The sequence below is a fragment of the Somniosus microcephalus genome, unplaced genomic scaffold (assembly GCF_052327205.1).
Source record: "Somniosus microcephalus isolate GS21.2 unplaced genomic scaffold, FLI_Smic_1.0 unresolved_chr7, whole genome shotgun sequence".
Lineage (NCBI taxonomy): Eukaryota > Metazoa > Chordata > Chondrichthyes > Squaliformes > Somniosidae > Somniosus > Somniosus microcephalus.
In genome coordinates, this window is record NW_028225185.1 from 39,114,545 (window position 1) to 39,142,116 (window position 27,572).

The window sequence follows — 27,572 nt, forward strand, 5'->3', positions numbered from 1 at the left end:
GGCCCCAGGACACCGGGGAGAACTCCCCCCTGCTCTTCTTCCAATAGTGGCCGTGGGATCTTTTACATCCACCTGAGAGGGCAGACGGGGGCCTTGGGTTTAACATCTTATCCTGAAAGACGGCCCCTCCGATAGTGCGGCGCTCCCTCAGTACTGCCCCTCTGGCAGTGCAGCGCTCCCTCAGTACTGCCCCTCCGACAGTGCAGCGCTCCCTCAGTACCGCCCCTCCGACAGTGCGGCGCTCCCTCAGTACCGCCCCTCCGACAGTGCGGGGCTCCCTCAGTACCGCCCCTCCGACAGTGCGGCGCTCCCTCAGTACCACCCCTCCGACAGTGCGGCGCTCCCTCAGTACTGCCCCTCCGACAGTGCGGCGCTCCCTCAGTACCGCCCCTCCGACAGTGCGGCGCTCCCTCAGTACTGCCCCTCCGACAGTGCGCCGCTCCCTCAGTACTGCCCCTCCGACAGTGCGGCGCTCCCTCAGTACTGCCCCTCCGACACTGCGGCACTCCCTCAGTACTGCCCCTCCGACACTGTGGCGCACCCTCAGTACTGCCCCTCCGACACTGCGGCGCTCCCTCAGTACCACCCCTCTGACAGTGCGGCGCTCCCTCAGTACTGCCCCTCCGACAGTGCGGCGCTCCCTCAGTACTGCCCCTCCGACAGTGCGGCGCTCCCTCAGTACCACCCCTCTGACAGTGCGGCGCTCCCTCACTACTGCCCATCCGACAGTGCGGCGCTCCCTCAGTACTGCCCCTCCGACAGTGCGGCGCTCCCTCAGTACCGCCCCTCTGACAGTGCGGCGCTCCCTCAGTACCGCCCCTCTGACAGTGCGGCGCTCCCTCAGTACTGCCCCTCCGACAGTGCGGCGCTCCCTCAGTACTGCCCCTCCGACAGTGCGGCGCTCCCTCAGTACCGCCCCTCTGACAGTGCGGCGCTCCCTCAGTACTGCCCCTCCGACAGTGCGGCTCTCCCTCAGTACTGCCCCTCCAACAGTGCGGCGCTCCCTCAGTACTGCCCCTCCGACAGTGCGGCGCTCCCTCAGTACTGCCCCTCCAACAGTGCGGCTCTCCCTCAGTACTGCCCCTCCAACAGTGCGGCGCTCCCTCAGTACTGCCCCTCCGACAGTGCGGCGCTCTCTCAGTACTGCCCCTCCGACAGTGCGGCGCTCCCTCAGTACTGCCCCTCCGACAGTGCGGCGCTCCCTCAGTACTGCCCCTCTGACAGTGCGGCGCTCCCTCAGTACTGCCCCTCCGACAGTGCGGCGCTCCCTCAGTACTGCCCCTCCAACAGTGCGGCTCTCCCTCAGTACTGCCCCTCCAACAGTGCGGCGCTCCCTCAGTACTGCCCCTCCGACAGTGCGGCGCTCTCTCAGTACTGCCCCTCCGACAGTGCGGCGCTCCCTCAGTACTGCCCCTCCGACAGTGCGGCGCTCCCTCAGTACTGCCCCTCCAACAGTGCGGCGCTCCCTCAGTACTGCCCCTCCGACAGTGCGGCGCTCTCTCAGTACTGCCCCTCCGACAGTGCGGCGCTCCCTCAGTACTGCCCCTCCGACAGTGCGGCGCTCCCTCAGTACTGCCCCTCTGACAGTGCGGCGCTCCCTCAGTACTGCCCCTCCGACAGTGCGGCGCTCCCTCAGTACTGCCCCTCCAACAGTGCGGCTCTCCCTCAGTACTGCCCCTCCAACAGTGCGGCGCTCCCTCAGTACTGCCCCTCCGACAGTGCGGCGCTCTCTCAGTACTGCCCCTCCGACAGTGCGGCGCTCCCTCAGTACAGCCCCTCCGACAGTGCGGCGCTCCCTCAGTACAGCCCCTCCGACAGTGCGGCGCTCCCTCAGTACAGCCCCTCCGACAGTGCGGCGCTCCCTCAGTACCGCCCCTCCGACAGTGCGGCGCTCCCTCAGTACCGCCCCTCCGACAGTGCGGCGCTCCCTCAGTACCACCCTTCCGACAGTGCGGCGCTCCCTCAGTACCGCCCCTCCGACAGTGCGGCGCTCCCTCAGTACCACCCTTCCGACAGTGCGGCGCTCCCTCAGTACCGCCCCTCCGACAGTGCGGCGCTCCCTCAGTACTGCACTCCCCCAGTACGGCAAGAGCAGTGGGGAGTGAGGCTAATTGGAGAGCTCGTTGAAAGTGCCGGCACAGGCACGATGGGCCGAATGGCCTCCTTCTGTGCACTAAGGTTCTATAATAGTTCTCTCCCTCCCAGGAGTTGCAAGTTCCCCAGACATGCCTTCATACATAACATGTTCAAACTTAAGCAACCACTTCTTAATTTTACCAGAACTGAGAGGTTAGAACTGTCAGGAAAGACTGAACAGGCTGGGGCTCGTTTCTCTAGAAAAGAGAAGGCCGAGGGGTGACCCGATAGAGGTCTGTAAGATTATGACGGGGTTTCGATAGGGTAGACGTAGAGAAGATGTCTCCTCTTGTGGGGGAGACCAGAACTAGGGGCCATCAATATAAGAGAGTCACTAATAAATCCAATGGGGAATTCAGGAGAAACTTCTTTCACCCAGAGAGTGGTGAGAATGTGGAACTCGCTCCCACAGGGAGTGGTCGAGGCGAATAGTGTCGATGCATTTAAGGGGAAGCTGGATAAACACATGAGGGAGAAAGGAATAGAAGGAGATGGTGATGGGGTGAGATGAAGAGGGGGCGGGAGGAGGCTCGTGTGGAGCAGGAACACCGGCACTGAGTAGAGGGGCCGAACGGAGTGTTTCTGTGATGGAAAATTCGGTGTAATCTGCCCACATGGTCGCCAGGCAACGTGTTTTTTCTCCCATCACGCACTTGGGCGCGCCACACAAACCTCCTCACATAACGCGCTCAAACACAATCTTTAAAAATGTGCCTCTTTCGGCAAAAGCCTGACGTGGGCCTCAATCGTCAAATTTATATCCTTTCAAAGAGTCGATTATTTCATGTGTCCGCCCTCCCCCGCCCCCTGAGCAATTCTCTCTCTCTTAAGGTCTCACAGCTGTGAAGCCTGAAATTGAGGGCCTCAGCCATTCAAAGCCCCAGGGGTCCCACTGTTGCCTCAGTAAGCGGGGCCAAGGAATAGCTGAGCGCGTACTGTTTGGTCTGGCACTCGCGAGAAGCCGTACAGCTTGTTCTTGGCCTGCGCTTTTCCTCAGCTGAGCCAATGTGAGATAATGGGCCTGACTTATTTTGGCTGTCTGCGCTGCGTGCTTGAAGGTTCAGCCCAGGCCGAACGCTGGCCTCTTCTGCGGTCACGAAGCTTAAAGCAGCCATTTCTCGCCGTGGCTCGCTCAGCCTCGCCACACCACCCCCCTCCTGAGGGAGCGCCGCACTGTCGGAGGGGCAGTACTGAGGGTGCGCCGCACTGTCGGAGGGGCGGTACTGAGGGAGCGCCGCACTGTCGGAGGGGCAGTACTGAGGGTGCGCCGCACTGTCGGAGGGGCAGTACTGAGGGAGCGCCGCACTGTCGGAGGGGCGGTACTGAGGGAGTGCCGCACTGTCGGAGGGGCGGTACTGAGGGTGCGCCGCACTCTCAGAGGGGCAGTACTGAGGGAGCGCTGCACTGTCGGAGGGGCAGTACTGAGGGAGCGCCGCACTGTCGGAGGTGCAATACTGAGGGAGCACAGCACTGTCGGAGGGGCAGTACTGAGGGAGCGCTGCACTGTCGGAGGGGCGGTACTGAGGGTGCGCCGCACTCTCAGAGGGGCAGTACTGAGGGAGCGCTGCACTGTCGGAGGGGCAGTACTGAGGGAGCGCCGCACTGTCGGAGGTGCAATACTGAGGGAGCGCAGCACTGTCGGAGGGGCGGTACTGAGGGAGCGCCGCACTGTTGAAGGTGCCGTCTTTCGGGATGAGACGTTAAACCTGAGGCCCCGTCTGTCCTCTCAGGTGGACGTAAAAGATCCCACGGCCACTATTGGAAGAAGAGCAGGGGGGAGTTCTCCCCGGTGTCCTGGGGCCAATATTTATCCCCCAACCAACATAACTAAAAAAAACAGATGACCTGGTCATTTATCACATTGCTGCTTGTGGGAGCTTGCTGTGCGCAAAAAATTGAGTCGTGCCTGACATGAATCAGTCATTCATGAAAGAAAGACTTATGAAATAATACTGAGCGGCCTGCAGGTGGTGCTGTCCAGGGAGAGTATAAATACTCGGGCACGGGCCCAGCTTGCGCAGGACATTCTTTAACAGGAACTAGTGAAGGACACAACTAGACCTCCATGTTGTAAAACAGTTGATTAAAGCTTTGTTTAACGCTTAGACCAAGAACCCGGCACTCATGGAGCGCAGCCGGCACTCCGCGGGGGTGGGGGGGATGCTCAGGCGGCCGGGGACGGCAGCGGAGGCAGATGCTGGCGGGCGGCCATTTTAACTAGCACCGCCCCGGCCGCAGGTAGGCCCCCCCTGACCCCGTCGGACATAGCGTCCGGCGGTAAGTTGGAGAGCGCCATCCAATATTGCAGCCGGGGCGCGAGCGAGACGCTGCGCACGGTGATGACGTCACAGGGCGCTAACGGGAGGCGCAAATGAACCAAATTAAGCCCCCTGAGTGTCTCCGCTTCCACCACTTCCGTCGGCAGCGAGTTCCAGGTCCTCACCACTCGCTGCGTAAAAACATCACGTCCCCCTCCTGTATCTCTAGCCCAAAACCTTAAATCTGTGTCCCCTAGTCCTTGTACCATCAACTAGTGGGAACAGCCTTTCCCCGTCTAGCCTATCCAAACCCGTCATAATCTTGTACACCTCGACCAAATCACCCCGCAACCTCCTTTGCTCTAATGTAAACAAATCCAGCTTCTCCAACCTGTCCTTGTAGCTAAGATCCCCCCATCCCCGGAACCATTCTGGTAAATCTCCTCCGCACCCTCTCGAGGGCCTTCACATCCTTCCTAAAGTGTGGTGACCAGAACTGGACGCAATACTCCAGTTGTGGCCTAACCAGCGCTTTATAAAGCTTCAGCATAACTTCTCTACTTTTGTACTCAATACCTCTATTTATGAAGCCCAAGATCCCATATGCTTTGTTAACCACTCCCTCAATATGTCCTGCCACTTTCAGGGACCTATGCACATTAACTCCCAGGTCCCTCTGTCCCTGCACACTCTTTAAAACTGTGCCATTAAGTGTATATTGCCTCTCCCTGTTCCTTCCGCCAAAATGCATCACCTGACACTTCTATGTATTAAATTGCATCTGCCACTTGTCTGCCCATTCTGCGAGCCTTTCTATGTCCTGTTGCAGTCGATTGGTATCATCCTCACTGTTTGCCACACCCCCAAGTTTGGTGTCATTGACAAATTTAGAAATTCTACTCTGTGTTCCAATATCCAGGTCATTTATATGTATCAAAAAAAGCAGTGGCCCCAACACTGACCCTTGGGGAACGCCGCTGTCTACCATCCTCCAGTCTGAAAAACAGCCATTTACCACAACTCGCTGTTTTCTGTCCTTAAGCCAATTCCTTATCCAAGCTGCCACTGACCCACCTATTCCATGAGCCTCAGTTTTGTTAACCAGCCTTCTATGTGGTACTTTGTCAAACGCCTTCCGAAAACCCATGTAGACAACATCCATTGCATTCCCTTCATCAATCCTCCCTGTTACTTCCTCAAAAAATTCAATTAGATTAGTCAAACACGATCTGCCTTTTACAAATCCGTGTTGGCTCTCCTTAATTAGCTTAAACCTCTCCAAGTGCCCGTTAATTTTTTCCTTGATTATTGTTTCGAAAATTTTACCCACCACTGATGTTAAACTGACCAGCCTGTAGTTCCGATGGACGGGTCACATCGTCCGCATGCCCCATGCGAGACTCCCAAAACAAGCGCTCTACTCGGAGCTCCGGCACGGCAAGAGAGCCCCAGGTGGGCAGAGGAAACGCTTCAAGGACCACCCTCAAAGCCTCCTTGAAAAAGTGTAACATCCCCCACCGACACCTGGGAATCCCTGGCCCAAGACCGCACAAAGTGGAGGAGAAGCATCCGGGAAGGCGCCAAACACCTCGAGTCTCTTCGCCGGGAGCAAGCGGAAGCCAAGCACAGGCAGCGCACGCCAACCCAAGCACCCCACCCACCCGCCCCTTCAACCAACGTCTGCCCCACCTGTGACAGAGACTGTAGGTCCCGCTGGTTCGACGAGAATAACCAGGAGATCCAGGAGCTAATAAGCCGCAAGCGCAAGGCATTTCTGATCTGGAAACAGCAACAGAACTCGAGAGCAAGAAAGCAGCTCTACAGACGCCTGAAGGCCGAGGTCCAACAAGAAACTTGCGACCTAAAGAACAGATGGTGGGTGGAGAAAGCGCAGGAGATCCAGCAGCTAGCCGACAACCACGACGTGCGTGGATTCTTTAGCGCAGTCAAGACCATCTATGGCCCAAGCACCCAAGGCCCTTCCCCACTGCGGGCCAAGAATGGAGAGGTACTCATCAAGGACAGAGAGGCAGTCAGTGCCCGCTGGAAGGAGCACTTCGAAGATCTCCTTAACCACGACTCTGTCTTCGACGCGAGTGTCCTCAACTCCGTCCCGCAGCATGCTACCCGCCACCACCTCCGCGCAACCCCAGCCCGGCATGAGGTTGAAAAGGCCATCCGACAACTGAAGAACAACAAGGCCTCAGGAGCAGATGGAATCCCCGCCGAGGCACTAAAGCATAGAAACATATAGAAACATAGAAGATAGGAGCAGGAGTCGGCCATTCGGCCCTTCAAGCCTGCTCCGCCATTCAACAAGATCATGGCTGATCATCCAAACCCTAGCACCCGGTCCCTACACCGACAGCCATCCCACCCAAGCCCTATCCCCGTAACCCCGTAACCCCACGTATTTAATCCCCCCTAACACTAAGGGTCAATTTTTTAATCATGGCCAATCAACCTAACCCGCACATCTTTGGACTGTGGGAGGAAACCGGAGCACCCGGAAGAAACCCACGCAAACACGGGGAGAATGTGCAAACTCCACACAGACAGTCACCCGAGGCCGGATTTGAACCCGGGTCCCTGGCACTGTGAGGCAACAGTGCTAACCACTATGCCACCGTGCTGCCCTTCTTTCTCCATTCCACCTTTGTTCACTCCGATCGATCACCAGATTCTGCCAGGACTCTCCGGGCCAGGCAGGCCTGGAAGTTGCCCAGTTCCAACCCTTTGCCCTCCGGGCCTGTGCCAATCTCAGCCGCGGTAGCGGGTGGGTAGGGGAGGAGGTGGGGAGTGAGCACGACTGCTGACCTCTGGGATGGGCAAATCGGCCTTGACGGTGAGGCCTCCATGGGGGAATAGCCCGCCGACTTCCACACTGCCCGGGCTCCCGAATTAAGAAAGGTCACTTAGATACATAGATACATAGAAGATAGGAGCAGGAGTCGGCCATTCGGCCCTTCGAGCCTGCTCCGCCATTCAATGAGATCATGGCTGATCATCCAAATTCAGTACCCTGTTCCTGCCTTCTCCCCATATCCCTTGATCCCTTTAGCCTTAAGAAATATATCCAACTCCTTCTTGAATATATTTAATGAATTGGCCTCAACTGCCTTCTGTGGTAGAGAATTCCACAGGTTCACCACTCTCTGGGTGAAGAAATTCCTCCTCATTTCAGTCCTAAATGGCTTACCCCTTATCCTTAGACTATGACCCCTGGTTCTGGACTCCCCGGCCATCAGAAACATCCTTCCTGCATCTAGTCTGTCCAGGCCTGACAGAATTTTATAGGTTTCGATGAGATCCCCTCTCAATCTTCTAAACTCCAGCAAGTATAAGCCCAATCGACACAATCTCTCCTCATACGTCATTCCTGCCATCCCAGGTATCAGCCTGGTGAATCTTTGCTGCACTCCCTCCATGGCAAGAACGTCCTTCCTCAGGTAAGGCGACCAAGGAGGTGAGGTACCAGAGGGTTGGGGGGGGGGGCTTTACTGCTTTTGGAGGGTGAGGGTGAGCATAAAGGGAGGAAGGGGGGAGGCGAAGGAGCAATCAATTCCGAAACAGCTAAAGGATTGAAAAGACTTTGGGGGAGAAATTGTGTAAAGCCCCGTTTGGGGCACCAGGGCGCTAAAAGTAGCGCCCCGGAAACATTCGCGCCCCCGCACCGGAAATTGAGTGGTTGCGCCCCAAAGGGAAGCGCGGCGCTACTGGAGGCGCCCTGCATCCCTCTTGGGGTGCTGTGAGTGAATATCGTGGCGCAACGTGCCACAGCGCCACACGCTGCGGCACGTCGTGCTGCGGTATTACAGGCCTTCCTCCCCTTCTTAAAGGGGAGGGGTTTTGTGCAACGTGATCTGGGGCCCAGCTGGGCCCCCGAGGATCGGGAGTGCAGGCAAAAGAGCCCGGCACCGAGGAGAAGTGCCGGGCTCTTCGAGCGCAGTCGGCACTCCGTGGCGGGGGGGCTCAGGAGGCCGAGGACGGGCGCGCAGGCAGGTGCTGGCAGGCAGCCAACAACAAAAACGGCCGCCCCGCACCTCGCCTTTAATTTGCGCCTCCCCGGCCGCAGGTAGCCCACCCTGAACCCGTCGGACATAGCGTCCGGCGGTAAATCAGGGGGCGCTGCCGAATATCGCGGCCGGGACGCTGCGCACACCGCTGACATCATCAGCAGCGGCACAGCGCCAACGGTTAGCACCACCACTAGCGTCCCGCGGAATTTAGCGGGAGGCGTGGGCAGTGCCGCGCCCGGGCGCCAGTTGGCTCGCGACCCACTTTGCGCCCTCTTGAGGCGCCAACGCGTGGCGCAGCCGACTGAATTTCTCCCCCTTTATACGTCACTTTAAGTGTAAAACATGTTCACCCTTTCCCCTCGTTAGGTTAAGTGAGTGGGCAGATGGAGTATAATGTGGGAAAATGCGAGGTTATCCACTTTGGCAGGAAGAATGAAAAAGCCAATTATTATTTAAATGGGGAGAGATTACAGAATGCTGGTGTACAAAGGGACCTGGGGGTCCTCGTACATGAAACACAAAAAGTTAGCATGCTGGTACAGCAAGTAATTAGGAAGGCAAATGGAGTGTTGGCCTTTATTGCAAAGGGGATGGAGTATAAAAGTAGGGAAGTCCTGCTACAACTGTACAGGGCGTTGGTGAGACCGCACCTGGAGTACTGCGTACAGTTTTGGATTCCTTATTTAAGGAGGGATATACTTGCATTGGAGGCAGTTCAGAGACGATTCACGAGGTTGATTCCGGAGATGAAGGGGTTGCCTTATGAGGAAAGGTTGAGCAGGTTGGGCCTATACTCATTGGAGTTTAGAAGAATGAGAGGGGATCTTATTGAAACATATAAGATTCTGAAGGGGGCTCAACAGGGTAGATGCAGAGAGGATGTTTCCCCCTCGTGGGGGAATCTAGAACTAGGGGGCATAATTTCAGAATAAAGGGTCGCCCTTTTAAATGGGAAATGAGGAAGAATTTCTTCTCTGAGAGGGTCGTGAATCTTTGGAATTCTCTTCTCCAGGGAGCGGTGGAGGCTGGGTCACTGAAGGTGGCGATAGATTGTTGAACGATAAGGGAGTCGAGGGTTATGGGGAGCGGGCAGGGAAGTGGAGTTGAGGCAAAGATCAGATCAGCCATGATCTTATTGAATGGCGGAGCAGGCTCGAGGGGCCGAATGGCCGACTCCTGCTCCTACCTCTTATGTTCTTATATTCAAAAAGTCTCCTTGTCCTGGCACCATCTCTGGCCTAGAAGTCAGGCTGAAGGCCTCAGTAGATAGTCCTCCGTACCTGGCCTCTAACGGTGATGACCCCCAGGTTTGACGCTGCTGCCCCGTGTCCTAACTCGTACCGGGTCCCGTTCACCCATCACCCCGCCCTGTGCTCGCTGACCTACACTGGCTCCCGGTCCGGAAACACCTCAAACCTAAAATTCTCATCCTCCTGTTCAAATCCCCCCATGGCCTCGCCCCCTCCTGAACTCCATAAACTCCTCCAGCCCCTCCGAGATCTCCACGCTCCTCCAATTCTGGCCTCTCGCGCATCCTCCGATTTCCATCGCTCCACCATTGGCGACCGCGCCAGGGCCCCGAGCTCTGGAATTCCCTCCCTAAACCTCTCCGCCTCTCTCTCTCCTCCTTTAAGACGCTCCTTAAAACCGACCTCTTTGACCCAGCTTTTGGTCGCCGGTCCCTAATATCTCCTTATGTGGCTCGGTGTCAAATTGTGTCTGATTTACGCTCCTGTGAAGCACCTTGGGATGTTTTACTACATTAAAGGCACCATATAAATGCAAGCTGTTATTATTGTTTTACACTGTATCTAACCCGTGCTGTATCTGCCTCGGGAATATTTGATGGGACAGTGTAGAGGGAGCTTTACTCTGTATCTAACCCGTGCTGTACCTGCCCTGGGAGTGTTTGATGGGACAGTGTAGAGGGAGCTTTACTCTGTATCTAACCCGTGCTGTACCTGCCCTGGGAGTGTTTGATGGGACAGTGTAGAGGGAGCTTTACTCTGTATCTAACCCATGCTGTACCTGCCCTGGGAGTGTTTGATGGGGACAGTGTAGAGGGAGATTTACTCTGTATCTAACCCGTGCTGTACCTGCCCTGGGAGTGTTTGATGGGACAGTGTAGAGGGAGCTTTACTCTGTATCTAACCTGTGCTGTACCTGCCCTGGGAGTGTTTGATGGGGACAGTGCAGAGGGAGCTTTACTCTGTATCTAACCTGTGCTGTACCTGCCCTGGGAGTATTTGATGGGACAGTGTAGAGGGAGCTTTACTCTGTATCTAACCTGTGCTGTCCCTGCCCTGGGAGTGTTTGATGGGGACAGTGTAGAGGGAGCTTTACTCTGTATCTAACCCGTGCTGTACCTGCCCTGGGAGTGTTTGATGGGGACAGTGTAGAGGGAGCTTTACTCTGTATCTAACCTGTGCTGAACCTGCCCTGGGAGTGTTTGATGGGACGGTGTAGAGGGAGATTTACTCTGTATCTAACCCGTGCTGTACCTGCCCTGGGAGTGTTTGATGGGACAGTGTAGAGGGAGCTTTACTCTGTATCTAACCTGTGCTGAACCTGCCCTGGGAGTGTTTGATGGGACGGTGTAGAGGGAGCTTTACTCTGTATCTAACCCCGTGCTGTACCTGCCCTGGGAGTGTTTGATGGGACAGTGTAGAGGGAGCTTTACTCTGTATCTAAACCGTGCTGTACCTGCCCTGGGAGTGTTTGATGGGACAGTGTAGAGGGAGCTTTACTCTGTATCTAACCCGTGCTGTACCTGCCCTGGGAGTGTTTGCTGCTGAGATGCAACGGGTTCCGTTCCCTCACACTCGGCTATCTCGACTTACGAAGCCCAAAGTTCAGTCGCAGGAGGCAAAGGGTTAGTTCTGTCGCGGTGCAGGTGCTGTCAGGGGTTGGCTGGAGTTAAGAATGTTAAACATGTTACAATCTCCGAACCGTGCCTGGACTAAGCTGCCTCAGCCCAGCTGCTAAATTAAGAGGAAATCATCCAGCACCAATTGAGTCCAGGTGGGGAAGATTAACTCCCTCCGAGTCTACTCTGACCGGAATACTGAAAGGAAACAGATTCATTATAGCGTGATTAGCACAGCAAAAATGTTACGAGCATTCTCGCTTTGACAAAGGGGCAGGGGTCAGCTTTATCATACTTTAGTTAAAGAGAACAGAAAGTCTAGTTCCGTGTCGGCCGCGGCTCAGTGCGTCTCACTCTCGCCTGAGTCAGAAGGTCGTGGGTTCAAGTCCCCACTCCAGAGACTCGAGCCCGAAAATCTAAGCTGATACTCCCTCAGTACCGCCCCTCCGACAGTGCGGCGCTCCCTCAGTACCGCCCCTCCGACAGTGCGGCGCTCCCTCAGTACCGCCCCTCCGACCGTGCGGCGCTCCCTCAGTACTGCCCCTCCGACAGTGCGGCGCTCCCTCAGTACCGCCCCTCCGACAGTGCAGCGCTCCATCAGTACTGCCCCTCCGACAGTGCGGCGCTCCCTCAGTACCGCCCCTCCGACAGTGCGGCGCTCCCTCAGTACCGCCCCTCTGACCGTGCGGCGCTCCCTCAGTACTGTCCCTCCGACCGTGCGGCGCTCCCTCAGTACCGCCCCTCCGACAGTGCGGCGCTCCCTCAGTACCGCCCCTCCGACAGTGCGGCGCTCCCTCAGGACTGCCCCTCCGACAGTGCGACGCTCCCTCAGTACGAGCACCGGGGGAGTGTCGGGCCTGGATTATGGGGCTCGTATCTCTGGAGTGCGGTTTCTAACCCACAATCTTGTGACTCAGAGGCGAGAGGGAGCCATTCCCTCCGAGGACCTTCCAAACAAATCTAAGGTGCCTTTCCCAGCTGAGTTGATCTTCCACTCATTGGAAAAATGCACAGCCCCAGTTTCATCTAGCGCAGAAACATGCCGCCATCTTGGAAACATGCAGCCATCTTGGAAACATGCCGCCATCTTGGAAACATGCCGCCATCTTGAAAACATGCAGCCATCTTTCCCTGACAAGCATCCTGACAAACTGTATCACAGTATGGTGTGGCAGCTGTAGCTACTATGACCGGAAAGCCCTGCAGCGGGTAGTCAAAACTGCCCAACGCATTACCGGCAGCCGGCTACCGACCATAGAGAACATCTACCAGAAACGCTGTTTACGGAGGTCACGGTCCATCATCAAAGACCCTACCCACCCCAGCCACAGTCTGTTCGCCCCCCTGCCATCTGGGAGACGCTACAGATGCATTCGCACCCGTACGACCAGATTTAGGAACAGCTTCTTTCCCAGGGCTGTCATCCTACTGAACTCCACAAATAAACTCTAAAGCCTGCACATCTGCCAATGCACTTTATTAGGGTTATGTTTATGTTAATGTATTACAAGCCAAATGTATGTTGAATGTTTAAATGTCTTAATCTAAATGTACACTCTCGGGAGCCGCAAGCCTACATTTCGTTGTACTGCACTTGTGCACTAACAATGACAATAAAAGTTGATTTGATTTGATTTTGATTTGATTTGATCTTGGAAACAAGACGCCGGTTTGTGTCGGGGGAGGGGGGGGCGGGTTGCGATTTGAACTGTTTGCGCTCTGTTGCCATAGCTACCAAAGGCAAATCCATCAGTTTACAGCTGGTTGCTGGATGGGCCCTGGTGCAGGGTCAGACCTAGGGGGAAGTAATACGGACAAGGGAGAGGGTGAAATGCATTGTGGGATGGATAAGTAAGTATAGGTCATGGGTCAGCAGGGTTATGTCAACTGGGCAGTTATGTGTCATGTCGGTCTCACTCTTCCCCTCTGAGTTTGATGGTCGTGGTTTCGGTTCCAAGGCTGGAGCCTATAATCTAGGCCCCGTCGCGCCCCAGGGCGGTACACACACACGTGCAAGGGCCAATTCTGGTGTGATTGTCGGTCCTGGGTTCATTTTCCCATCCACCCAAACATCTACTCAGATGTCACGCTAACTTCTGGCTCTTGTCTCTCACACTTCGTGGCATGGCCAATCAAGAACAACAACACCTTGCATTTATCCAGTGCCTTTAACATAGTAAAACGTCCCAGGGTGCTTCACAGGAGCGATTATTAAACAAAACTTAACACTGAGCCACATAAGGAGATATTAGGGACCGGCGACCAAAAGCTTGGTCAATGAGGTCGGTTTTAAGGAGCGTCTTAAAGGAGGAGAGAGAGGCGGAGAGGTTTAGGGAGGGAATTCCAGAGCTCGGGGCCCTGACGGCTGAAGGCACGGCCGCCAATGGTGGAGCGATGGAAATCGGGGGATACATGAGAGGCTGGAATTGGAGGATCGCAGAGATCTCGGATGGTTGTAGGGGCTGGAGGTGGTTACAGAGATAGGGAGGGTTGTAGGGGCCTGGAGGAGGTTACAGAGATAGGGAGGGTTGTAGGGGCTGGAGGAGGTTACAGAGATAGGGAGGGTTGTAGGGCCTGGAGGAGGTTACAGAGATAGGGAGGGTTGTAGGGGCTGGAGGAGGTTACAGAGATAGGGAGGGTTGTAGGGGCTGGAGGAGGTTACAGAGATAGGGAGGGCTGTAGGGCCTGGAGGAGGTTACAGAGATAGGGAGGGTTGTAGGGGCTGGAGGAGGTTACAGAGATAGGGAGGGTTGTAGGGGCTGGAGGAGGTTACAGAGATAGGGAGGGTTGTAGGACTGGAGGAGGTTACAGAGATAGGGAGGGTTGTAGGGGCTGGAGGAGGTTACAGAGATAGGGAGGGTTGTAGGGGCTGGAGGAGGTTACAGAGATAGGGAGGGTTGTTGGGGCTGGAGGAGGTTACAGAGATAGGGAGGGTTGTAGGGGGCTGGAGGAGGTTACAGAGATAGGGAGGGTTGTAGGGGGCTGGAGGAGGTTACAGAGATAGGGAGGGTTGTAGGATGCTGGAGGAGTTTACAGAGATAGGGAGGGTTGTAGGGGGCTGGAGGAGGTTATAGAGATAGGGAGGGTTGTAGGGGCTGGAGGAGGTTACAGAGATAGGGAGGGTTGTAAGGGCTGGAGGAGGTTACAGAGATAGGGAGGGTTGTAGGGGCTGGAGGAGGTTACAGAGATAGGGAGGGTTGTAGGGGGCCGGAGGAGGTTACAGAGATAGGGAGGGTTGTAGGGGGGAGGAGGTTACAGAGATAGGGAGGGTTGTAGGGGGCTGGAGGAGGTTACAGAGATAGGGAGGGTTGTAGGGGGCTGGAGGAGGTTATAGAAATAGGGAGGGTTGTAGGGGCTGGAGGAGGTTACAGAGATAGGGAGGGTTGTAGGGGCTGGAGGAGGTTACAGAGATAGGGAGGGTTGTAGGGGCTGGAGGAGGTTACAGAGATAGGGAGGGTTGCAGGGGGCTGGAGGAGGTTACAGAGATAGGGAGGGTTGTAGGGCTGGAGGAGGTTACAGAGATAGGGAGGGTTGTAGGGGCTGGAGGAGGTTACAGAGATAGGGTGGGTTGTAGGGGGCTGGAGGAGGTTACAGAGATAGGGAGGGTTGTAGGGGGGAGGAGGTTACAGAGATAGGGAAGGTTGTAGGGGCAGGAGGAGGTTACAGAGATAGGGAGGGTTGTAGGGGCTGGAGGAGGTTACAGAGATAGGGAGGGTTGTAGGGGCTGGAGGAGGTTACAGAGATAGGGAGGGTTGTAGGGGCTGGAGGAGGTTACAGAGATAGGGAGGGTCGTAGGGACTGGAGGAGGTTACAGAGATAGGGAGGGTCGTAGGGACTGGAGGAGGTTACAGAGATAGGGAGGGTTGTAGGGACTGGAGGAGGTTACAGAGATAGGGAGGGTTGTAGGGCTGGAGGAGGTTACAGAGATAGGGAGGGGTGTAGGGGCTGGAGGAGGTTACAGAGATAGGGAGGGGTGTAGGGGCTGGAGGAGGTTACAGAGATAAGGAGGGTTGTAGGGGCTGGAGGTGGTTACAGAGATAGGGAGGGGTGTAGGGGCTGGAGGAGGTTACAGGGACAGGGAGGGGTGTTGGGGCTGGAGGAGGTTACAGAGATAAGGAGGGTTGTAAGGGCTATAGGTGGTTACAGAGATAGGGAGGGTTGTAGGGGCTGGAGGAGGTTACAGAGATAGGGAGGGTTGTAGGGGGCTGGAGGAGGTTACAGAGATAGGGAGGGTTGTAGGGGGCTGGAGGAGGTTACAGAGATAGGGAGGGTTGTAGGGTGCTGGAGGAGGTTACAGAGATAGGGAGGGTTGTAGGGGGCTGGAGGAGGTTATAGAGATAGGGAGGGTTGTAGGGGCTGGAGGAGGTTACAGAGATAGGGAGGGTTGCAGGGGGCTGGAGGAGGTTACAGAGATAGGGAGGGTTGTAGGGCTGGAGGAGGTTACAGAGATAGGGAGTGTTGTAGGGGGGAGGAGGTTACAGAGATAGGGAGGGTTGTAGGGGAGATAGGGCGGGGTGTAGGGGCTGGAGAGGTTACAGAGATAGGGAGGGTTGTAGGGGGCTGGAGGAGGTTACAGAGATAGGGAGGGTTGTAGGGGGAGGAGGTTACAGAGATAGGGAGGGTTGTAGGGGCTGGAGGAGGTTACAGAGATAGGGAGGGTTGTAGGGGGCTGGAGGAGGTTACAGAGATAGGGAGGGTTGTAGGGGCAGGAGGAGGTTACAGAGATAGGGAGGGTTGTCGGGGCTGGAGGAGGTTACAGAGATAGGGAGGGTTGTAGGGGGCTGGAGGAGGTTACAGAGATAGGGAGGGTTGTAGGAGGCTGGAGGAGGTTACAGAGGTTGGGAGGGTTGTGGGGCTGGAGGAGGTTACAGAGATAGGGAGGGTTGTGGGGGGGAGGAGGTTACAGAGATAGGGAGGGTTGTAGGGGGCTGGAGGAGGTTACAGAGATAGTGAGGGTTGTAGGGGGCTGGAGGAGGTTACAGAGATAGGGAGGGTTGTAGGTGCTGGAGGAGGTTACAGATATAGGGAGGGTTGTAGGGGGCTGGAGGAGGTTACAGAGACAGGGAAAGTGGGGCGAGGAGGCCGTGGAGGGATTTGAACAGGAGGATGAGAATTTTTAAATCGAGGCGTTGCCGGACCGGGAGCCAGTGTAGGTCAGCGAGTACAGGAGGTGATGGGTGAATGGGACTGGGTGCGAGTTGGGACACGGGAGCAGCTGAGTTTCAGATGAGTTGATGGTTACAGAGGATGGAAGGTGGGAGGCCGGGTGGGAGAGGGTCGGAATAGTCGAGTCCGGGGTGGGACAAAAGGCACAGGTGAGGGTTTCAGCAGCGAATGAGCTGAGGCAGGGCCGGAGGCGGGCAGCGTTACGGAGGGCGGGAGTATGCGGACTTGGCTGTCGGTGTGGGGGTCAGAAGCTCGGGGGTCCAGTAGGACGCCGAGGTTGCGAGGCAGCAAAGTGGACCAAGGTCAACGGCACTCACTCTGAAAGCGTCGGGATCCAAAGCTTCGTCTGCGACCTTGTTCCTGCTTAGGTCTAGCCACTGGAGGTTGGGGAGTCCGGCGAAATCGGAGGCCGAAATCGTGGTGATGTCGTTGTCTGCGGGGAAACAGAAAGGCATGATCAGCGCCAATGCATGGCCACCAGCTGGTCCATCGAGCCTGCCCCATGCTAATGATCGGCGGGGCATCGATGCTGAACAATCCCTAACCCCCTCTCTCCACCTCGTCCCACAGCCGTGTGGTATTCTATGTAAATCTAGAATTACATCGAACATACAGCACGGAAACAGGCCATTCGGCCCATCTGCTCCATGCCGGTGTTCCTGCTCCACACCAGCCTCCTCCCGCCCCCTCTTCATCTCACCCCATCACCATATCCTTCTATTCCTTTCTCCCTCATGTGTTTATCCAGCTTCCTCCTTAAATACATCTATACCATTCCCTGTGGTAGCGAGTTCCACATTCTCACCACTCTCTGGTATGCTGGCCTTCGTAGCGAGAGGATTCGAGTACAGGAACAAGGATGTCTTCCTGCAGTTGTACAGGGCCTTGGTGAGACCACACCTTGAGTATTGTGTGCAGTTTTGGTCGCCTTATCTGAGGAAGGACGTTCTTGCCATGGAGGGAGTGCAGCAAAGATTCACCAGGCTGATACCTGGGATGGCAGGAATGACGTATGAGGAGAGATTGGGTCGATTGGGCTTGTACTCGCTGGAGTTCAGAAGAATGAGAGGGGATCTCATTGAAACTTATAAAATTCTAACAGGACTAGACAGACTAGATGCAGGAAGGGTGTTCCCGATGGCGGGGGGAGTCCAGAACCAGGGGTCACAGTCTAAGGATAAGGGGTAAGCCATTTAGGACAGAGATGAGGAGGAATTTCTTCACCCAGAGAGTGGTGAACCTGTGGAATTCTCTACCACAGAAGGCAGTAGAGGCCAATTCATTAAATATATTCAAGAAGGAGTTGGATATATTTCTTCAGGCTAAAGGGATCAAGGGATATGGGGAGAAAGCAGGGACAGGGTACTGAATTTGGATGATCAGCCATGATCTCATTGAATGGCGGAGCGGGCTCGAGGGGCCGAATGGCCGACTCCTGCTCCTATCTTCTATGTGTCTATGTTTCTCTGGGTAAAGATGTTTGTCCTGAATTCCCGACTAGATTTCTTGGTGACTAAGGATGGCCTCTAGTTTTGCTCTTCCCCACAAGTGGAAACACTCTCCCTGTGTCTACTGCAGTGCCTTTAACGTAGTAAAACGTCCCGAGGCGCTTCACAGGAGCGTAAATCAGACAAAGGTTTGACCCCGAGCCACATAAGGAGATGTTAGGGACCGGTGACCAAAATCTTGGTCAAAGAGGTCGGTTTTAAGGAGCGTCTTAAAGGAGGAGAGAGAGAGGCGGAGAGGTTTAGGGAGGGAATTCCAGAGGTCGGGGGCCCTGACGCGGTCGCCAATGGCGGAGCGATGGAAATCGGGGGACGTGCAAGAGGCCAGAATTGGAGGAGTGCAGAGATCTCGGGGGGTTGGAGAGCTGGAGGAGGTTACAGAGATAGGGAGAGGAAGCCACGGAGGGATTTGTACACAAGGATGAGAATTTTTAAATTGAGACATTGCCGGATCAGGAGCCAATGTAATCTCCTGGGAGAGGCAGAAAAATCCCCAGGGCCAATGAGGGAAAAGATAATCTGGGAAATTGCTCTCCAACCCCTCAGGTGATCGAAACCCAGTTCTGGAGATCACACGGAGTGTGTATTATCCATAAAGGCTCTTGCCATCTCCAATACTGGCCTCTCGCGCATCCCCCGATTTTAATCACTCCACCATTGGCGACCGCGCCAGGGCTCAAAGCTCTGGAAATCCCCCCCTAAACCTCTCCGCCTCGCTCTCCTCCTTAAAGACGCTCCTTAAAAACCAACGTCTTTGACCAGGCTTTTTGTCACCTGTCCTTAATATCTCCTTATGTGGCTCGGTGTCAAATTTCTATTTGATAACGCTCCTGTGAGGCGCCCTGGGAACATTTTACTATGTTAAAGGCGCTGTATAAATGCAAGTTGTTGTTATATGATGCCATCTCTGCCCCAGTCAGGAACTGGCCCAGCTCCCTCTTCAAGGGATACAGCGGGCTGGATTTTCTCACTGGAGACGTGCCGGAGGCGGGACTTCTGGTTTCCGGGTTTCAGTCCCGCCCCCAGCGCCGTCTGGCCAACCCAGGCTATTTTCCCTGGATTGGCCTTGTTAAGCCCGCCCTGCGCACAGGGATGAATTGTCGGCTTTGAGAAGCTGTCAAATACTGACACAATCTCTGTTCTAAGGTGAGCCCTTGCACTGAAGGCTCACCAAGACCTCTCTCCTCAGCAGAAAGCAGATGGCTGCTGCATCTGAGAGTGCAGCAGCCATTCTGTCGTCTCTGCCGTTGAGATGAGGCACCTCCGGATCCCCAACGGTTGAAGCCTGCAGGAAGAAGCAAAGGTACGGAAACTTTTTCCAACACTTTACACTCACCTCTCAAACCTACCTGTCCACACTTGCACCCATCACTCACCTCTACCGCTGACATTTCGACCCCGCTCACCCCCACAGACCCATTGCTCGCCTCGCTGACCCTGGCGAGGTTCGCAGCCGTCGGGAAGCCCGCAATTGCCTCAAAACTGCCTGTTAACTACCTGCTAACAGGCAGTTAATTGGCTCTAATCCGCTTCAAGCCTCGAGGAGATGGGTCCCTGCGCGAATCAGGGACCCGCCTCCCGGGAAGATGGCACGGAGGCAGGGTTGGGAGCGGGGTCGGTACCCGCTCCCAGTTCCTGCCATTTTCCCGGTAGTCCCGCCTCCCCGGGACTGGCAAAATTCCCCCCAGGGAGCCAGCACCCACCGCAGCAGTTGCAACAGATTCCGCAGGCTCCCGACTCTCTGGGGAATGAAGAGCCGGCCAACATCCAGTCTATTCCCACTCTTACACAGCGTAAGCTCGTGTCCCCCAACCTGCCCAACTGGAATTGCCCATCGACAGGGACGCTAGCCAGCCCTTTCATTGTTTGATCAGGTCCCATGCAAGTCGACGCTGCTCTGAAGCAAACAGTCCAAGGTCCCCCGAGCCTAGCTGAGAAGCTGAGGTTCTTGCAGCTCCACTCCCACTCCGACCTCTCCGTCCTCGGCCTCTTGCATTGTTCCATGGAAGCACAGCGTAAGCTCGAGGAACAGCACCTCATCTTTCGATTAGGCACTTTACAGCCTTCTGGATTCAACATCGAGTTCAGCAATTTCAGATCGTAACCTCTGTCCCCGGTTCCTCGGATGGCCGCTCTCTTTCATTCTGCCAGTGCCATTTACACCTCCTCTAGACTCATCTTTTGTTTCTCAACTTGTCCCATTACCACCTCCTTTGGCCTCGCACCATCATCCCTTTTGTCTCTTAATCTCTCCTGCCCTCCATCCTCTGTTTCTCTCTCCACGGACGCTGCCCGGCCCACTCAGCATTTCCAGCATTTTCTGTTTTCATTTCAGGTTTCCAGCTTCCACAATAATTTTGCTTTTGCACTCACTCACTCTCACACTCACACTCTCACACACTGACTCACACTCACTCTCACACACACACACACACACACACACACTCTCACACACACTGAATCACACACTCACTCTCACACACACTGACTCACACTCTCACTCTCACACATGCTCACTCTCACACACACTGACTCACACTCACACTCACACACACTCACTCTCTCACACACACACACACTCACTCACACTCACTCTCACACACACACACTCTCACACACACTGACTCACACACACACTCACACTCACTCACTTTCACACTCACACACACTCACACACACACTCACTCACACACTCACACTCACTCACTTTCACACTCACACACACTCACACACACACTCACTCACACACACACTCATTCACACACTCACACTCACTCACACACACTCACACACACACTCACTCACACACACACACACACACACACACTCACTCACTCTCACACACACTCACACTCACTCACTCTCTCACTCACACACACTCACACACACACTCACTCTCACACTCACACACACACACACACACACTCACTCACTCTCACACTCACTCACACATTCACTCACACTCACTCACTCTCACACACTCACTCTCACACTCACACACACTCACTCTCACACTCACACACACTCACACACACACTCACTCACACACACACTCACTCACACACACACTCACTCACTCTCACACACACTCACACTCACTCACTCTCACACACACACTCTCACACACACACACACACTGACTCACACTCACACACACACACTCACTCACACACACTGACACACACACACTCTCTCACACACACACACACTGACTCACACTCACACACACACACTCACTCACGCACACTGACTCACACACTCACTCACACTCACACTCACACACACACACTCACTCTCACACACTCACTCTCACACACACACTGACTCACTCTCACACACACACTGACTCACACACACACACTCACTCACACACACTGAATCACACACTCACTCACACACACACACACACTCACACTCACACACACACACACACACTACACACTCACACACTCACACACACACTCACTCACACTCTCACTCGCAGTCACTCACACACTCACTCACACTCACACACTCATACACTCACACACACTCACACACTCACACACACTCACTCACACTCACACACACTCACACACTCACACTCTCACACACACACACTCACACTCACACACACTCACACACACTCACTCACACACTCACACACTCACACACACTCACTCACACTCACTCACACTCACACACTTACACACACTCACTCACACTCACACACTCACACACTCACTCACACTCACACACTCACACACTCACACACACTCACACACACTCACTCACACTCACACACTCACACACACTCACACACTCACACACACTCACACACACTCACTCACACTCACTCACACTCACACACTCACACACTCACACACTCACACACACTCACACACTCACACTCACACTCACACACACACACTACACTCACACACTCACACACACACTCACTCACACTCTCACTCGCAGTCACTCACACACTCACACACACTCACTCACACTCACACACTCACACACTCACACTCACACACACTCACACACACTCACTCACTCTCACACTCACACACACACACACTCACTCACACACACACTCACTCACACATTCACTCACACTCACTCACTCTCACACACACTCACACTCACTCACTCTCACACTCACTCACACACACACTCACTCACACACACACTCACTCACACACTCACTCATACTCACTCACTCTCACACACACTCACACTCACTCACTCTCACACACACACACTCTCACACACACACACACACACTGACTCACACTCACACACACACACTCACTCACACACACTGACTCACACACTCACTCTCACACACACACTCTCTCACACACACACACACTGACTCACACTCACACACACACACTCACTCACACACACTGAATCACACACTCACTCACACTCACACTCACACACACACACTCACTCTCACACACTCACTCTCACACACACACTGACTCACTCTCACACACACTGACTCACACACACACACTCACTCACACACACTGAATCACACACTCACTCACACTCACACTCTCACACACACACACTCACACTCACACACACACACACACTACACACTCACACACACACTCACTCACACTCTCACTCGCAGTCACTCACACACTCACTCACACTCACACACTCACACACACTCACACACTCACACACACACACACACTCACTCACACACTCACACACTCACACACACTCACACACTCACACACACTCACTCACACTCACACACTCACACACACTCACTCACACACACTCACACACACTCACACACACACTCACACACTCACACACACTCACACACACTCACACACACTCACACACACACTCACACACTCACACACACTCACACACACTCACACACACTCACACACACACTCACACACACTCACACACACTCACACTCTCACACACACACACTCACACTCACACACTCACACACACTCACACACACTCACACACACTCACTCACACACTCACACACTCACACACACTCACTCACACTCACACACTCACTCACACTCTCACTCGCAGTCACTCACACACTCACACACTCACACACTCACACACGCTCACACACTCTCACTCACACACTCACACACTCACACACGCTCACACACTCTCACTCACACTCACACACACACACACACACACACTCACTCACACTCTCACTCGCAGTCACTCACACACTCACACACTCACACACTCACTCACACTCTCACTCGCAGTCACTCACACACTCACACACTCACACACGCTCACACACGCTCACACACTCTCACACACTCTCACTCACACTCACTCACACTCACTCACACTCACTCACACACTTTCGATTAGGCCCTTTAAAGCCCTCTGGACTCAACATCGAGTTCAAAAATTTCAGACCATAACCTCGGCCCCTATCTTTTTTTCCATTTTTTTCCCTCTCTCTCTCACATGGCCGCTGTCGATCATTCAGCCATCACCATTTACACTTCATCTCGAGCCACCTTTTGTTTCTTAACTTGTCCCATTACCATCTCCTTTGGCCTCGCACCATCGTCCCTTTTATCCTTTAATCTCTCCCGCCTTCCAGCCTATCACAGACCTTCCCTTTTGTTCTTCCCCCACTCCCCCTTTCCCAGCCCCGACACTCGCTTAAAAACCTGTTCCGTCTCCACATTTTTCCGGTTCTGACGAAGGGTCATCGACCTGAAACATTAACTCTGTTTCTCTCTCCACAGATGCTGCCTGACCTGCTGAGTGTCTCCAGCATTTTCAGTTTTTATTTCTTTAAGCTGGGAATCATTCTCGTACCTCTCCTCTGTACCTTTCCCAAGGCCACTCAATCACCCACCAACGCCCCTTCAAAGTTGAACATTACCAGTGCTTCGAATCATGGCAGCTTTTCAGGCCTATATTGGCGTAAAGAAATAAAACTGGCCATTATTCCCCACCTGATTCCCAGTCCTCATCAGTTACTGAGACAAGTGCAGAGGGTCGGAGGTTAACTTGGGGAGGCAGACATTTTGCTGAGTTCAGAGGGCGGACCTCTGCTCTTGCTCCTGACGATTCCGCCACTCCCGGAGCTAATGAGGTCATGGGGGGAAACTCCTCCCCATAGTCGCTCAGCTTATAATGTCATTCTCTACACTGTCCCATCAAACACTCCCTTAGTGTTCGGGGGATTAAATACGTGGGGTTACGGGGATCGGGTGGGATATGTGTCGGTGCAGGCTCGATGGGCCGAAATGGCCTCTATCTGCACTGTCGGGTTTCTGTGATTCTGTGATACACTGTCCAATCAAACACTCCCAGGGCAGGTACAGCACGGGTTAGATACAGAGTAAAGCTCCCCCTACACTGCCCCATCAAACACTCCCAGGGCAGGTACAGCACGGGTTAGATACAGAGTAAAGCTCTCTCTACACTGTCCCCATCAAACACTCCCAGGGCAGGTACAGCACGGGTTAGATAAAGAGTAAAGCTCCCTCGACACTGTCCCATCAAACACTCCCAGGGCAGGTACAGCACGGGTTAGATACAGAGTAAAGCTCTCTCTATACTGTCCCCATCAAACACTCCCAGGGCAGGTACAGCACGGGTTAGATACAGAGTAAAGCTCCCTCTACAGTGTCCCATCAAACACTCCCAGGGCAGGTACAGCACGGGTTAGATACAGAGTAAAGCTCCCTCTACACTGTCCCATCAAACACTCCCAGGCCAGGTACAGCACGGGTTAGATACAGAGTAAAGCTCCCTCTACACTGTCCCATTAAACACTCCCAGGGCAGGTACAGCACAGGTTAGATACAGGGTAAAGCTTCCTCTACACTGTCCCATCAAACACTCCCAGGGCAGGTACAGCACGGGTTAGATACAGAGTAAAGCTCCCTCTACACTGTCCCATCAAACACTCCCAGGGCAGGTACAGCACGGGTTAGATACAGAGTAAAGCTCTCTCTACACTGTCCCCATCAAACACTCCCAGGGCAGGTACAGCACGGGTTAGATAAAGAGTAAAGCTCCCTCTACACTGTCCCATCAAACACTCCCAGGGCAGGTAGAGCACAGGGTTAGGTAAAGAGTAAAGCTCCCTCTACAGTGTCCCTTCAAACACTCCCAGGGCAGGTACAGCACGGGTTAGATATACAGTAAAGCTCCCTCTACAGTGTCCCATCAAACACTCCCAGGGCAGGTACAGCACGGGTTAGATACAGAGTAAAGCTCCCTCTACACTGTCCCCATCAAACACTCCCAGGGCAGGTACAGCACGGGTTAGATACAGAGTAAAGCTCCCTCTACAGTGTCCCATCAAACACTCCCAGGGCAGGTACAGCACGGGTTAGATACAGAGTAAAGCTCCCTCTACACTGTCCCATCAAACACTCCCAGGCCAGGTACAGCACGGGTTAGATACAGAGTAAAGCTCCCTCTACACTGTCCCATCAAACACTCCCAGGGCAGGAACAGCACAGGTTAGATACAGAGTAAAGCTCCCTCTACACTGTCCCATCAAACACTCCCAGGGCAGGAACAGCACGGGTTAGATACAGAGTAAAGCTCCCTCTACACTGTCCCATCAAACACTCCCAGGGCAGGTACAGCACGGGTTAGATACAGAGTAAAGCTCCCTCTACACTGTCCCATCAAACACTCCCAGGGCAGGTACAGCACGCGTTAGATACAGAGTAAAGCTCCGTCTATACTGTCCCATCAAACACTCCCACGGCAGGTACAGCACGGGTTAGATACAGAGTAAAGCTCCCTCTGCACTGTCCCATCAAACACTCCCAGGGCAGGTACAGCACGGGTTAGATACAGAGTAAAGCTCTCTCTGCACTGTCCCATCAAACACTCCCAGGGCAGGTACAGCACGGGGTTAGATAAAGAGTAAAGCTCCCTCTACACTGTCCCATCAAACACTCCCAGGGCAGGTACAGCACAGGTTTAGATACAGAGTAAAGCTCCCTCTACACTGTCCTCATCAAACACTCCCAGGGCAGGTACAGCACGGGTTAGATACAGAGTAAAGCTTCCTCTACAATGTACCATCAAACACTCCCAGGGCAGGTACAGCACGGCTTAGATACAGAGTAAAGCTCCCTCTACACTGTCCCCATCAAACAGTCCCAGGGCAGGTACAGCACGGGTTAGATACAGAGTAAAGCTCCCTCTACACTGTCCCATCAAACACTCCCAGGGCAGGTACAGCACGGGTTAGATACAGAGTAAAGCTCCCTCTACACTGTCCCATCAAACACTCCCAGGGCAGGTACAGCACAGGGTTAGATACAGAGTAAAGCTCCCTCTACACTGTCCCCATCAATCACCCCCAGGGCAGGTACAGCAGGGGTTAGATACAGAGTAAAGCTCCCTCTACACTGTCCCATCAAACACTCCCAGGGCAGGTACAGCACGGGGTTAGGTAAAGAGTAAAGCTCCCTCTACACTGTCCCATCAAACACTCCCAGGGCAGGTACAGCACAGGGTTAGATAAAGAGTAAAGCTCCCTCTACACTGTCCCCATCAATCACTCCCAGGGCAGGTACAGCACGGGTTAGATAAAGAGTAAAGCTCCCTCTACACTGTCCCATCAAACACTCCCAGGGCAGGTACAGCACGGGGTTAGATAAAGAGAAAAACTCCCTCTACACTGTCCCATCAAACACTCCCAGGGCAGGTACAGCACAGGTTTAGATACAGAGTAAAGCTCCCTCTACACTGTCCCCATCAAACACTCCCAGGGCAGGTACAGCACGGGTTAGATACAGAGTAAAGCTTCCTCTACAATGTACCATCAAACACTCCCAGGGCAGGTACAGCACGGCTTAGATACAGAGTAAAGCTCCCGCTACACTGTCCCCATCAAACACTCCCAGGGCAAGTACAGCACGGGTTAGATACAGGGTAAAGCTCCCTCTGCACTGTCCCTATCAAACACTCCCAGGGCAGCTTCAGCACGGGTTAGATTCTGAGTAAAGCTTCCTCTACAACGTCCTATCAAACATTCCCTTGGCAGGTACAGCACGGTTTAGATACAGAGTAAAGCTCCCTCTACACTGTCCCATCAAACACTCCCAGGGCAGGTACAGCACGGGTTGGATACAGAGTAAAACCCCCTCTACACTGTCCTCATCAAACACTCCCAGGGCAGGTACAGCACGGTTTAGATACAGAGTACAGCTCCCTCTACACTGTCCCATCAAACACTCCCAGGGCAGGTACAGCACGGGTTAGATACAGAGTAAAGCTCCCTCTACACTGTCCCCATCAAACACTCCCAGGGCAGGTACAGCACGGGTTAGGTAAAGAGTAAAGCTCCCTCTACACTGCCCATCAAACACTCCCAGGGCAGGTACAGCACAGGGTTAGATACAGAGTAAAGCCCCCTCTACACTGTCCCCATCAATCACTCCCAGGGCAGGTACAGCACGGGTTAGATACAGAGTAAAGCTCCCTCTACACTGTCCCATCAAACACTCCCAGGGCAGGTACAGCACGGGGTTAGATAAAGAGTAAAGCTCCCTCTACACTGTCCCATCAAACACTCCCAGGGCAGGTACAGCACAGGGTTAGATACAGAGTAAAGCTCCCTCTACACTGTCCC

At 54.3% G+C, this 27,572-nt stretch overlaps 1 protein-coding gene across 1 annotated transcript in view; it reads right to left on the reverse strand.

Annotated features, from left to right (window-relative positions):
* Positions 1-27,572, reverse strand: part of LOC147086818 (uncharacterized) — a 60,748-nt gene that overhangs the window by 16,269 nt on the left and 16,907 nt on the right. Inside the window, exon 4 of the mRNA XM_085978327.1 lies at positions 16,763-16,878. Within this exon, the coding sequence (XP_085834453.1) occupies positions 16,763-16,878 (116 nt within the window). The remainder of the gene's footprint in view (positions 1-16,762; positions 16,879-27,572) is intronic.